Consider the following 15,057-nt stretch of genomic DNA (forward strand, 5'->3'; position numbering starts at 1 on the left):
CACACTAACGCTAAAAACACATACAGGCAAACAAAAACGCTCTCACGTGCCATGCAGTACTGGTGTAACAAACGAAACTAGCAATCTAGTTAGCTAGCTAGTCACTTGTCTTTATATCCGAACAGTCATTCTGTCAATGAAAACCTAGGATAAAATATCTAATGTACCAGGGAACAACAGCCATCTAAGCTGTTCTGATGAAATGACCTCCAAGCAAATTAAACTACCCAATAACGCCATTGTCCTGCAAATTTCAAACCATCGAAGATGACAACAAACAATCTGATTGGTCACTGCTGGCAAAATGTGCTCCTCATAGGATTACACTCCCACCTTTTTTGCCTGCCGCGCCCAATTCCCTAGTCGACGTCACCGTCTCTGCTCAAATTAAAAGAAGAATGGAACACCGAACTTCGCTTTGCTCACTTCTCTTGCATGTATTTTGAAGGTAACAAATAAAAAGCATTCTGCCTTTTCGCTGCCTTGTGGGACTTCAAACGCATAACAACTCGACGCGCTGGTTCCTCCGCTACAGCGGCCATCAAAAGAATACAAAATGAGACCGACCTGAGGGGCTCGACGCTGAAACTCACAACAACACCTGTGTCTCCATGACAACCACACCTGTGTCTCCCTGACAGCACACCAAGTTAAAAGGCAATGGTAGCATCTGATGGCTGACACAAGCTCCGACACCTGCATCTAACACATTTCCCTGTAACATCTGACACATTTCCTTCAGTCCTTACCAATAAAGGAAACACATTTACTGGGAAGGCTTGCATTTACACTTAGCAGACACTTTTTTTTTTTTTTTTTTTCAAAGCTTAACCAGGCGATAAAACCATGCATGTCACCTCTGCTTGTTCCTGGAGGATGCCTGTCTGGGGCTGGGGCTGGGGATGGGGCGGCGTCAGGGGCATGTCTCTCTCCGGACCCAGGAGATGGTCCTCTGCGGCGGGGGCTTCCATCTCTCCACGGGGGCTGCCTGGAATGATGCCTGCAGACTTGGCCGCCAGGTCGATCGCACCTGCACCAAAGGGAATGCAGACGTTGACTTCCATTTCGGTTTCATTTCTATTCCATAATAAACCGAATCCTGTATGTTACAAGCTTTAAACATATGACATGGTTCAATGTATTGCTTAACTCAAGCTTGGGGACGTTACATCCAAGACAATAACTGGTTTTTCAAACATGCAAAATCTCCCTTTGGGGTAGTGACTACCCTTCCTAGTTGAAGAGGTGTTGGTTGTGTGATTGTAGTGTAATATCAAGCTATCCATGGAGAAAAGTTCCCAAATGTTTCCATCCTGTTGGAGAGATCATCTTACTGGATAGTTCAGTGGAGGACGAAGGGCTTGGTGTGCTGGCGGTGGTCTTGGTAACGAGAGGACGCGCTAGAGGTACACGGGCCTGAATCGGCCGGAAGGAGCCGGTTCCTGGAACAGAGACACACACACACACACACACACACACACACAGACACAGACACAGACACAGACACAGACACACACACAGACACACACACACAGCTTCAGTCCATCTCCTAATTTCAGCTCTCACTGTATTTCTCTGTATGAAGTATTTGCTAGTGTTTTTACTTCTGGGAGGATGACTGGTTGAGTGTTTGGTTGAGTGTGTAGGTGGGTGTGTGTGTGTGTGTGTGTGTGTGTGTGTGTGTGTGAAGAGGATGACTGGTTGAGTGTTTGTTTGAGTGTTTGTTTGTGGTGGCAAGAGTCACCTGTGGCTGAGGAGTTGGACAGTATGGAAAAGGAGCAGACGTGCTGTGACGTGTCGCCAGTTGTCCGCGGCACCAATGTTCTCTGGAACAGCAGAAGGAGGATTTTAGGAACCAGAGCACGACTATGCATCCACCCTAGCACACTAATCTAGCACACAGGTTTCACAGGAAGATCACTCTTGGACATATAACCATGAAGTGTAGCCGGGAGAGTAGAGGAAAGCACACACGCACTCCGCCACACCATCTCACCTGGACGACCAGAGGCTTCCTCAGGGGACGACTCCTTCCCAGCTTCCTCTGCTTCGGGAGCAAAAAGTCAGACTGGAAGAAACACAAGGAAGGAAGTGTGTGTGTGAGTGTGTGAGTTTAGCATGAACCTCATTTGGTAAAATGGCTGTTCTGAACCTCGGAGCAAGATGGTGGCAGTGTGAGTCAACCTTGAGTCAGATCCCCCGCTGCCTTCAGGATTAGGAAGCATTTATTCCCAGAGCCAGAGAACATCCTATGACTTCAGAACAATCTCTCCTCATGGAAATAAAATCAGTGATGTGTCTGTTTTTCATCGAGATTATAAATAGTGCTATGAACTAACATCAAACAGTATATGATGTGTGCGTGCATATAAATGTATCCATATTCATACAGACCATGCCTGTACTCGTCAGCATGTGTGTGAGAATGAACGCATTTATTACCAGAGCCAGAGAACATCCTATGGCATGAGAACAATCTCTCCTCATTGAAATAAAAGGAAGAAAATCTGCGTTGTGTCTGTTTTTCATTGAGATTATAAATATTGCTATGAACTAACATCAGACAGTATAGGATGTGTGCGTGCGTGTACATTTTTCCATATGATTATCCATAGTCATACAGACCCATGTCTGTACCCATCAGCATGTGTGTGAGAATGAACACACACTCATTGAATGTTTGTGTGTGTGATATTGGAGACTGAGATTGTGTGAGCGTGTTTCTGTGTGTGATATTGGAGACTGAGAGTGTGTGAGCGTGTTTATGTGTGTATTATGTCCCACTCACACTGATGGAGTCCACTGTGTGTGTGTGTGTGTGTGTGTGTGTGTGTGTGTGTGAGAGAGAGAGAGAGAATGTGTGTGTGTGTGTGTGTGTGTGTGTGTGTGAGTGAGCGTGTTCACTCACGCTGATGGAGTCCAGCTGCTGTCTGAAGGCCAGCTCGGCCTCCTTGTTGGGGGAGAACATGCGTGAGAGGCGGGAGCTGTTGGGGGGCAGCATGGTGGGCACGGCGAACACGCCCCCGTCGCCATCAGCCCCCCCGGACACCAGCAGAGAGCGGGGCAGGTTTCTCCCTCCTGACCGGATGGATGGAAGAGGGCAGAGGACACACACACCAGATGATTACCAGAGGCTTACACACAGTAACCATTTGATAATATTACATACCACTGATTACCAGAGGATCACCAGAGGCTTACACACAGTAACCATTTGATAATATTACATACCACTGATTACCAGAGGATCACCAGAGGCTTACACACAGTAACCATTTGATAATATTACATACCACTGATTACCAGATGATTACACACAGTAACCATTTGATAATATTGCTTTGCATTGAGATCCATAACCTCCACATGCACGAGTGCATGGGAAGGGCAGCAGGTTAGCTTTTTAGCCACACTGTGCATTTCAACCAACAGGCTGTTCAGTAGCAACAGCAGATCTGAAGACTTGTACAGTCAGTCAAAACAAGCCCACACAGCCAGACTACCAGCAGTCTAATTCCATGATGGAACTCTGTGACACTCTAAACTTCCATTGTGCTCCTTATAATGCAGTGGAATGCTCATGTATTTACTCTCAAAAACTGGTAGTAGAATCTCGCACTGCAAATGCAGTGATACCAAAGCTGTTAAGTAAGGGATAACGGCCGACGAGCTGTCCAGTTCTACAAAGATAATGGACGCTGCGGGGCAAAGAACGCCACGAGGCGCAGCGAAGATCCCTTATCTTTAGGAAACTTAATATGCATAATAACCTGATGAATTCTTGATTTGAAGCCTAGTGCTCCCGAGAAAAAAAACCGTTACGTTGGTTGTCAATGGTAACCATTCAAGAGCATTGATATGGAACGGCGATTTAAGTTTTCTACTGGGACTACGTCCAAGGTGTCCATCTATACGAACTTATTGTACACCCCATTAGCCAATCAGAAAACAGTATTTCGTTCCAGAGGGAGATAATGGTGTTTATTCCGTACTACGCTGCAGTGATCATGTATCTACTCTCAAAAACTGGTAATGCAGTGATACCAAAGCTGTTGATGGTGTTTATTCCGTACTATGCTGCAATGATCATTGCATGTAAGCAGAGTGTAGAACTACGTGATGGACTACAGAAGGCTCTGCTGCTAGAGTAGTGTGGGAGCCCCGTGGTCATGGCAACCAAACGTTTTTCACGCACCTCCACAACCACCTTACGCCAGCAACTGCACCAGTAGTTTATCTGGGAGTGTGTGTTTACAGATATGACAGTGCCAAATACACACACTGCGCTGCAGTGGACGCAGTGGCTTATCTATGTGAGTGAGTATGTGCCTATGATAGGCAAGTAAACCAACACACACACACACACACACACACACACACACACACTCTTTAACCCTTTCTTATCTATGGGAGTGAGTATGTGCCTATGATAGGCCTTCATGTTGTGTTTGTGCACACGTGCATGTTTCTGAAAATGTTTGTACCCATGTGATACTCTGTGTGTGTGTGTGTGTGTGTGTGTGACTGCAACATATATGTGATAGTGTTGGATAGGTGTGTGAACAAGTACATGTTTGTGAACTGTAATGTGTGTGTGTGTGTTTGTGTGTGTGTGTGAGACATAAATGCGAGAGTGTTGCGTGTGTGTGTGTGTGTGTGTGTGTGTGTGTGTGTGTGTGTGTGTGTGTGTTAACACATAAATGTTTGTGAGACAATAATGTGTGTGTACCAAGGCCTTCTCCGCTGCAGCCCCGCGACTGTGGAACAGCCTCCCGGACCATTTAAGGGCAACACAGACACTGGACTGTTTTAAGACTGGCCTAAAAACTTTTTTATTCAGAAAAGCATTTCCTACTTTTTAAAAACGTATAATTTTTCTTAAACTGTGCTTTTGCTGAGAGCTGTTTTTGAGCACTCTGAGATTCTGCCATGAATGAAGAGTGCTCAACAAATAAAATGAATTATTATTATTATTACCTGTGGTGACTGCGTTAGGCAGCAGCAGCTTGTTGTTGCGTGTTGTGCTCTGCTGGCGTCCACAGGTGGGAGAGCGCAGGGCTCCCGCGGGGGCTTTGCCTGGGGGCGTCAGGGACTGAGCCTGCTCCTCCTGAGTGGGCTTCACTGGGGATGTACCCACTGTACACAGCTCCGGAGCCTAGCGACACACACACACACACACACACGCACACACGCGCACACACGCGCACACACACACACACACACACACACACACACACACACACACACAGAGACAAACACACACACACACAGACACAGACACAGAGACACATACACACACACACACACACACACACACACACACACACACACAGACACACAGACACACGCACACACACACACACACACACACACAGAGACAAACACACACACACACAGACACAGACACAGAGACACATACACACACACACACACACACACACACACACACACACACAGACACACAGACACACAGACACACGCACACACGCAGACACGCACACACACAAAGAAATGCATGACTTAGCAACTGCGTTAACATTGATCAGATTGGGCTAGAGCAAAGGTCAGAGGTCAAAGAGAGAGTTGGCAGAGTTGTCCTCTCAATCAAATGCCATAAGACAATTACATCATGTCATTGTAATCAAAATGAAACTTTTAGTCATGCTGTTCTTGAAACAAACAAACCCCTAAAACATACGCGACGGGCGTATTCAGAGCGATGGTGAAACTAGGAGCAGTATGCTAAGCTAATTCCTTAAATCTTTACAGGGTCTGAGTGCATGGAGTTTAGGGTCAAATCTATGGCGTTGACATCCACTGTGCACCGCACATTACATCATCCAAATGTGCTTCCGTTGGAGGTCGTAGGTGAAGGGTCACACACACACACTCACCGGTTTGGGGTTGACCTCGGAGGCCACGAGGCGCAGGAGGCAGCGCAGCACGTTGTGTGTGTTGGGCGGGATGGAGGAGGCGGGGGGCGGCGTGGGCCTGGCCTGCCACTCGTACTCCAGCTGCAGCTTGCCCGGCTTGCCCAGCATGAGGTAGAGCTCCGCCAGCGTCACGTTCTCTGCCTCCTGCACGCTCCAGCCCTCCTCGCGGATCCTCTCCGGAGAGCGGCCCGTTGGCACAACGCTGGCAGTGCCACTGCTACTGCCACCACTACTACCACCACCAGCAGCACCACCACTGCTGCTGCCACCACTACTACCACCACCAGCAGCAGCAGCACCACCAACAACAACAACAACAACACCGCCGCCGCCGCTGTCCGCATCTGCCCTAGTGGAGGTGTCTGGTAACACGGCAGGTGGAGGTGGAGGTGGAGCAGGAGCGTGGTCGGGAGACACTACGCCTGCTGCCATGGCCTCCTCCTTGTTTTGCTCGGCAGGAGCGCAGTCTCTCTCCGCTAGGGCGATTATCTCCATGCCGTCCGTGTCCCCCTGCACAGCCCCCTCCGTCCCGGTCTCGGCCGGTCCCTTTCCAACGCTCTGCTCTGCTGGGAGGGACGGGGGGCTGGCCGCGCAGGTGGAGGTCACAGGATGGGGAACAGACGCTATAGTGGAGCCTTGCGTTGGGTTAGCGTTAGCATTAGCACTAGCATTCTCTCCTGCACTCGCTGCTGCCGCTGCCGCTGCCGCTGCCGCTGCTGCTCCTGCTGGGCCACCGTCCGTCCCCTCCTGGCTCTGCTGTCCTTCTGCCTTCACAGCAGCAGGGGGCGCTGCAGCCTTCCCAGGGCGCCCCACCCCCCTGCCCCCCGGCTGGATGCCCAGGATGTGGGCGGTGGGCAGGTCTCGGGACCCCGGGCGGCTCTTCCCGGTCTCCTGCCAGTGCACCGTGCACGAGGCTTTGGAGTGCACCACGCGCGCCACGCCCGGCAGAGCCGTCACCGTGCTGCTCTCGGCCGGGAAGAGGAGGAGCTCCTCAGACTCCGCCTTCTTAGGGGCGCCCTCCAGGGCTTCCCGTTCTTCTAGACTCTTCCGCTGAGCAGCAGCCGTTAAAGACAGACACCATACTGATGTGCAGATAATGATTCATGCAACCTCCCATTACACCACTGACTGATTCAGATACAAGCAGCTATGAAAATATGACATTGTTTTTAAAAAGAAAAAGGTTGTAAGGAACTCAACTGGATGGACAAGCCGCCCAAGTTCAAATACCTTTCAGTAAAGTGGATTCAAGTTTGTTAGTGTAAGACATGTAGGTATGTGTATCTGTTTAGTATGTGTATTTATGTTTAGTATCTATATTGCATATTTATTGTCTATCTAGTAGGTCTACTATTATTTGTCTTTCATAGGTATATATTATGTTTAGTACTGTTATGTTATGTTATATCATGTGGAGTACTTATATGTTATGCTATATCTTGTTATGTTATGGTAGTGTGGTACGGTGTCCTGTCCTAAGAATTTCAGTGCCCAGTCCGACTCTGTTGTTCTGTGCATCTGACAATAAAAGACTTGACTTGACTTGATTTGTCTGTCTCTCTTATATTGGGTTGATGCCACCTGGCTGTGACAAAAGGATACGATTCGCTGGTCCTGCACGGCCCACTTCTGCTTCAGGAACTCAATCAGACTGGACACCTTCCTGTGGAGCTCCACGACCATCCTGCAAAACACATCAGACAACCAATCAGGTCCAGTCAGAGCCTGGTCAACATGACAAGTCACAGGGAAAACAACCGCTGATTGGTTGAGTCCGACAGGATAAGGTGCACTAGGGCCAATGGGAACTGACCGGAGGCGGGGATTGTGGGCCAGGCTCTGAACACGGGTCCAGGAGTGGTTGCTACGCGGCTGTAGCTCCACGGCAACCTTCAGCGGTAACCGGACAGGCTTCTGGTCCTCTTCATCACTCACTCCTAACGGAGAAAGAGAGAGAGAAAGAAAGAAAGAAAACAAATCTTTACCTCCCCCAGCCTGTCCACATTCAGCATCACCTCCTACATCCTGTTGCTATAGAAACCCCTCTCACCCCTCCCACACACTGGAGTAGTGCCATGGCCTCAATCAGCACACCCCCTCAACAACAAACTCTTCCTCCATCATCCCTCTGCTTTCTCACTCTTCATCTGTCTCTCTCTTCAGCTGGCATGACTGCTCAAATGTGCTCAACCTCCACCCATTACATGCACACCATAACCTCACTTTTTTTTTAGAAAAACATATGCTGCTGTACGTTTATCTGTATGTTCTACTTAGTGTCATGTAATGTGTTGTCTGTATGTTCTACTTAGTACTAGGAAATCTGTTGTGCCTGTGCACTTTATATGTTTCACCGTGGGAGAGTGGGAAACGTTCTATCGATCACTTTGTATGTCTTGACATGTGAAGTAATTGACAATAAAGCTACTTTGACTTTTTTGACTTTTCACTTCTATTCCACCAGTTCACTCACCATCTGGGTCACACACACACACACACGCACACACACACGCACACACACACGCACACACACACGCACACACTGACGCACAAACACATGCACACACACTTCTATTCCACCAGTTCACTCACCATCCGGGTCACACAGTTTCTTGAGGGCTCTGCACATTGGGGCCTTGATCCGCAGGTTTCTGCCTTTGGAACGCACCGTGGTGGCTCTACAAACATTTAGAAACGCAACGTAAGCATACATTTGTAATTATAAGTCAAGATAATATAACAATATAAGTTACTGTTACACTCTAAAGTAAGACGCATAAACTAATGCATAACTTGTCAAAACAGTGCCAACACTTGGCATCCATTCACAAACACATGGGGGAAGCCAGTGACTCACCCCTGCTGAATGAGTTCGTTCAGTTTCACAACATTCTTATCGTCCATCACTAGCAGGAAAAAAGAAGTGCAGTTATTAAGCAGATTTACTGGAACCACTAAGCAATGTGCTTCCAAACCATCCACCAGCAAGGCAATACAAGTATCACTTGCAGCCACAAATCACTTACATCATACATCTATCCGCATGTACACACACACACACACACACACACACACACACACACACACACACACACACACACACACAAAGAGACTATCACACACTATCTCACAACATAGTAAAGGCAGTGGTCAGAGCAGGAAGACTTACAGCCTCCAACTTTCTTCCTTAGCTCGGCGTAGCAGATGAGGCCGTAGAGCTCCTGAGAAGACTTCTTAAGCACACGAGAGTACGCTGAGGAAGAGAGACAGGAGAGAAAAGGTGAGTTTGTTTACATTTTGGGGGCTTTAAGTCTCCTTATAAAAAAAAAAAACTTTTTTGTACAGTTGATATTGTTTGGTGTATAGTGCAAGAAAAGCAATGATACCGCGAATTTGCCTTTATCAAAACATGTTTACGCTTGCATATGCACACACTAATCTAGTCTATCTTTAATTATTTCAGATGTGAGGGAAAATTAACTGCAAGCATTATGAGTGTGCCTTTTTAACAATGCAATTATCACATACATATAATTTGTATGCCGAATGCGGGGAAACCAGAACGTGGCACGTACACTGAATGAATTTAACAGTCTGCTTCGAGAGTGTATGGCAAAGAAAATTACAGAAACCTTCGAGACGTCTCAGGCTTTTGCACTTGTTAAATCTATGCTTGGCACTGATCCAGACCTTTTGGAAACCTAATGGGAGTCAGCTGCTATTCCGGTACAGGTATTGTTAAGTGTTGCTCTTGGGTCTGTGTGAAAAAGCAGTGTGTATACACGTGCAATAGTGTGATGTGCAACACTCACCATTGTTGAAGTCGATATGCTTGGAGATCTTGTGCCAGGTGCGGTAGTAAAAATGGCGAACCTGCTCCTTGTTCTTCACCATGCTGGTTGGCTTCCCTTTCTTTTTGTACTTCAGTGCTATGTTGTTCTGAATGGCTTCAAAGTCCTTCCCATGCTATGGAGAAGTGGACACAAGCACAAAAGACACAATAAGACAAGAGGGCATGTGACAACTGAAGGGAAGACATCACTTCCAGTGCTGTGGCTGTTTAAAAGGTGGCAGGTGTGTCCTGACGAAAGACAAAATCACCACAAATCACCCTAACCAGATTGCATTTAAAAACTGACAACTGCACTTTTTAAGGGAGGTCGTTTCATGACCAATACCTCATAAAGGCCCTCGAAGAAACTGTTCTTGTCTTCGGTGCTCCACGACTCCCACTGTCTGCGGGTGCGCTTCTGGCTACCGCCCTCCTCCGTCCCTCCAGAGCCCTGGCCTCGCGGGCCCGACCGAGCGCCGCCCCCGGCCCCTGATCCTCCTACGGGGCCCGCTGTGGTCGACGCACACAACGCCGGCCCTGCCTCTGCCCCTGGAAGAGAATGAGACAGAAAGAAGTAACAGGTGAGCATTTTAGTCGGGGTTAACTCTTATCAGATCATGGCTACCTGTTATTGCCTTTCTCTTAGATGGCGCTAGAACCCTGATACTGCATTAGAATCACACATTTCACTGGCAGAGACTTGCAGGTCTTGCAGGACTAGCACGTCTCCTTCCAACATGCACGTGCACTCCCAGCGTCTGTCAGGGCTCCCTGTGTTGCACTAGTTTGTATCGCATACATGCATCTACATGACACACATGTTGTAAGACGGTGTGCATGAATGTAGCGTATTTTAGAGTATGGGTATGTGTGTGTGTTGGCAACAGTTTCTGGCTGAATGCGCTGTTCCTAAAAGTGTGTAGAGTGGTTCAGAGGCGTTCCAGACCTGCTGCTCAATGTAGCGGTCCAAATGCAGCATGAGGCTAGGTGAGCGAGCCAATGTCCCTCACTCTCTCAAAGTTCCCCCACAATGCACCACAACAATTCCTGCCAGGATCTCATGGTTAAGACCAATGTGACCCCCAACCATGCCCTCTACCCAATGCTAATCCCATACACACAAATGAGAGACACATATAGACACCACAACAACTACAAGCAAAACACCAGCATTCTGTCAATAACTGCAACTGCACTCTCTCCACTCCACTCTACAACTTTAACTAAGGAAAAGGCTCAAAGCCACACGACTTTCAATATTCAGTTTTGGAAGTGGTGTATCCGAGGTCAATCAAGACCTCTGCCCATAACAATTCAGCCATCATGTAAATGTATCGAACTCAAAAGTGTCAAGTTACCAGGACAGGCGAATAGTTAACAGTGTTTCATAGCTACTGTGACAATTAAATTGAAGGGGAAGAACGTCCAACATTGTTTTCATCACAGTCCATTAAGCTGTGCGTAATAAGACGATGTACAGGCTACTCCTAGCAGCGCATCCCGTCGACCGAACTACCCTACATACTATCTCCAATACTCGGACTCTCACAGAAGGACGTAAACATGCTAAATACTCACAAGTAGCGAAACCATTTCCTATGCCTTAAAATCAATCAACTTCCATGCATGCATGCCAGCAACAACATATTTACAGGGTCGGCAGGTGACCATACTCTCGTGCCTTTCGGAACTCACCTTTCGCTTTCGCCCCGCCGTGCCCGTTCAGCGCAGGGGCAACTGGGTCCTTCCGGAGCCGCTTGCTCGGAGGTCGCACACTGGAACGGAGAAAATGATGCTGATCCTGGTTCTGTGGGACGGGAGGAGGCGAACTATTGGACTGTAAGTTCTCTGGCGGTCCGGACGGGCTCGGTGTGGAAGTGGGAAGACTCAGAGTCAAACTGGAGCTGGCCGCAGTTGATGGATTAAGAATTTCCTCTTCGTCTCTCTTTGTACTCGTCTCCTCGCTCGCCTGATCTCCGCTCTCCTCCTCATCGCAACCCTCCAGTTTGCGGGCAGGTTTCTTTGGCCCCTCACCCCCGGATACATCCCCTTGGCCCACTGTCATCCTGACAAAACACAATCACAGACGTTTTTTCAACATTTAGGATAAAACAAAATAACGATCAACTTAGAAAGGCGACATTCCCTCTCACTCAACATGGCCGCCACTGTTTGTTTCAAATCCCCTCTCGCCGTCCCGACGAAACAACCCAAAAAATATTCACTTGTTTATTTCTTATTCTAATCAAAAATCGAAATCTGAAATCAATCCAAATTCCTTAATACATTGATCACCTGTTTGCCTTGCACGATCGGCGATTTTATTACGAAATTTAAAAGCGAGCGCCTACACTTTAGCGCCCAGTAGAAACGACAATCGACAACGAAAATCTTTCGCTGCATTCGACCTTTAATTAAAGTGCTTGTTTTTCGAGCAATTTTACCCATTTTCCAGCTCGTCGACAGCTGACGACGTCTTCTTTCTCTTCACCATAAGTCCGAAGATTTTGGAGACCAAAAGTTGACGAAATTTAACATATTCACAGCATGAAAGGGGTCAAGCAGCTACTCGTCCTCTTCTCACTCCTGTTCCAACAGGGGATACAACTCTGCGCAGCTCCAACTGTTAGCTATCTTAGCAACAGCAACTCTACCTCAACAACTCCGTACTTTTACTACTATCACAAAGATGTTACATAAAATCACTTAAAATGAATCGAAGCTAATAGGATTGTGCCTATTCTACAGATATTCACCAAAGGGTTTAGATGTTGACTAAGCGATAAAAGCGTGTTTTCCGAGTTTCGTACACGAGCTGAAGCTCTGAAGCCACTACACCCGAGCCTCTGGACTTTGGTTGTTCTTACTACGTCATCACCACTTTAAGAATAGATGTTTTGATATTAACATGTTGATTTACTACAATATAAAAACAAATGCAAAATATTAAAATGTAGCCAATTCAGACGTGCTAGTGTATTGTCATTATAGTAAACATGACGGTGCATTTAGAAAACTGAACTTCTGTACTCCCCAACATAGGTTATTGACATGATGTTTACAGTCCTGAACACAGTAGCAGTAACTAATTGTTTCTTCCCACGTGAGTGAAACCTTTAACATAACTAAGATGTATACACCACGACTTTGTCCTTTAGTTAAATGTATGAACATGAACACTGAAAGAACAAGTATTACTATTGCAAATGTTACCACTGCACAACCAAGTGTACCCATCCGAATAGGACACTTAACTATAGTATGCCTTTTCTTAGCCCCCCAAAATACTGGACAGCATGACAGCATAGTCATACATTTGGCAACTCTAGGAACTAGAACAAAGAGTGAATACTACCTCCACATTAATTTGTTCAAATTAGATGTACGACCAAGGGATAATGTGACTGGGGTCTAATTTTTCAATCTCTGCAAGAAAAGGAAGTCTAGGCTTACGGGACTAATGTTGTTGTTCTGAGCTTAAGCTTTGTAACACTAAACATCGCAGATGTCAATATGAAACCTTTACTTTTGCCTTCATCTATTCCTTAAACTAAATGCAATTGCAAACACATACGACCTAGGACTACACAAGCATGTAGCATAAAACGTTTCTGACTTCCTGGAATGCATGGCAAGATTTAAACAGAGGTTTACAAGAGAGTGATGAAAAGTCGAAATGTGCATAAATAACTCAGAATAATCAATGTGTTGTTACACCATCAGCCCATACACAATACAATTCAAATATCACTATCTGACAAATTACTTATGTGCATGAGGTTCACTGGTTTGAAGACTTTGCCTATATAGCTGGCTAATCCAACCAAATATTGCCCGAAAACATAAGCAGCTGGCTGATGATTTCTGAGATTTTCATCAACAAGCTCATTGACGTGAATACAAGTACTGAGAGCAAATACACTCCATACATCTCCAAACATTTAATAAAAAATGTTGGCAGTTCGGAGGACAAATAGCCGACAATCAAAATGTACAATGCCACGAGGTGTTGTTAACATTACTTTTAGTTCTAGCCAACTAGTAGCTAGCTTTAGCTAACTAGCTTCTAACTCACCGGGTTAGCGCACGTTCATCTTTGGATCTGAAAGCTAATCCTACTTGCAAGCTATGGAAACTTGCATAAATATCACTGTGCCTTGGATGTATACATACGATTTATGCTCGACCTTTAAAGATGCCTAAAAGTATCTTCCCACCACGTACCTTCACTGCTTCTGTCAGGAGGATTCTGACAAACTGGCATCCTTTCCCCAGCTGAGCACTTGCTGGCTGTCAGTGAGGTTTTTCTCGCGCGGGTAGCACGCCCACTACAATTCGAAAACAAATCGTTTGATTGGACAACCGACTGCGCGTTGTGTGGGCCTTTTCATGAAGGGCGTAGCTTCTATCCAATGGAAACTAGAAAACACGGTGCATGGTCAGTCTGACAACCAATCGCAGATATTTTACAACTTAACTTCCACATGCGTCATTTCATTCATATCGCTTCACACCGCCTCTTAAAGTAACGGTCCCACCCAACACGTTGATTTCTTTGTTTAAAAACGCAACAGCAGTCTACACATTATATCTATGAGAATGTTTGCCTCCAAATACACAATATTTTAGTTTTGTTAAAAGTCAGAGGATAAGCGTGTGCAGTATCCTTATTATGGTAAAATGATGCATGAAGATCACAATCAAAAAGAAAAAGGCTGCAACTTTGATATTGTTAATGTCACATTGGCCACCACCCTACAATGACAAATTCCTTATGTCTATGCTTAATCGTCATTCTATCTTTTCAAACAAGCTAATGGCAATTTTACACGAACGGTCACCACAATGATAAGGCTACAATTTAAAAATGACAAAATTATGTTAAAATGACAATGAAAATACCATGAAATGCACGTATACAGGGTATTCATGCCCTTAACATTGTAGAAAAAAATTAAAGCCCAAGTGTTTATTCTGGTAGGTGTTATCTTACATCGAATAGATATTGTGATATCTTGCTCCCAGGTTAAGAAACACTCAGTAATCAAATGAAAAAAAAAAAAAAAGAAAGTGAGAACAGGAATGAGTTGGCGCAGTGTCCCAGTAAATTATGACCAATCAACTATCGGCAAGAGATTGCTTTAAAAGTTGTGTCCAATCTTATGGCAGGGATAAGAGATTGATACAAAAACTAACCAATCAGAACATGGCTTCAAGTTTTTGAAGGCGATTCCACAGCTGATCGGGCGGGGTTGTTGCTGCTAGCCAACTTTTAATGCTGCATTAGCTGAC

The 15,057-nt window shown here is 46.1% G+C and overlaps 1 protein-coding gene across 1 annotated transcript in view; it reads right to left on the reverse strand.

Moving 5' to 3' along the window:
* The window catches only part of cramp1 (cramped chromatin regulator homolog 1), a 15,771-nt gene extending 3,429 nt beyond the window's left edge, over positions 1-12,342 (reverse strand). The window contains 17 exon segments of the mRNA XM_080856293.1: positions 858-1,030; positions 1,335-1,442; positions 1,745-1,826; positions 1,997-2,068; positions 2,909-3,078; positions 4,978-5,155; positions 5,895-6,175; positions 6,257-6,983; positions 7,536-7,617; positions 7,747-7,870; positions 8,526-8,611; positions 8,791-8,839; positions 9,103-9,186; positions 9,746-9,899; positions 10,112-10,314; positions 11,461-11,831; positions 12,210-12,342. Of these exon segments, the coding sequence (XP_080712419.1) occupies positions 858-1,030; positions 1,335-1,442; positions 1,745-1,826; positions 1,997-2,068; positions 2,909-3,078; positions 4,978-5,155; positions 5,895-6,175; positions 6,257-6,983; positions 7,536-7,617; positions 7,747-7,870; positions 8,526-8,611; positions 8,791-8,839; positions 9,103-9,186; positions 9,746-9,899; positions 10,112-10,314; positions 11,461-11,831; positions 12,210-12,259 (2,994 nt within the window). The 5' untranslated portion in view covers positions 12,260-12,342.
* Between the last annotated feature and the right edge of the window lie 2,715 nt (positions 12,343-15,057).

This window comes from Sprattus sprattus, assembly GCF_963457725.1.
Source record: "Sprattus sprattus genome assembly, chromosome: 18".
Lineage (NCBI taxonomy): Eukaryota > Metazoa > Chordata > Actinopteri > Clupeiformes > Clupeidae > Sprattus > Sprattus sprattus.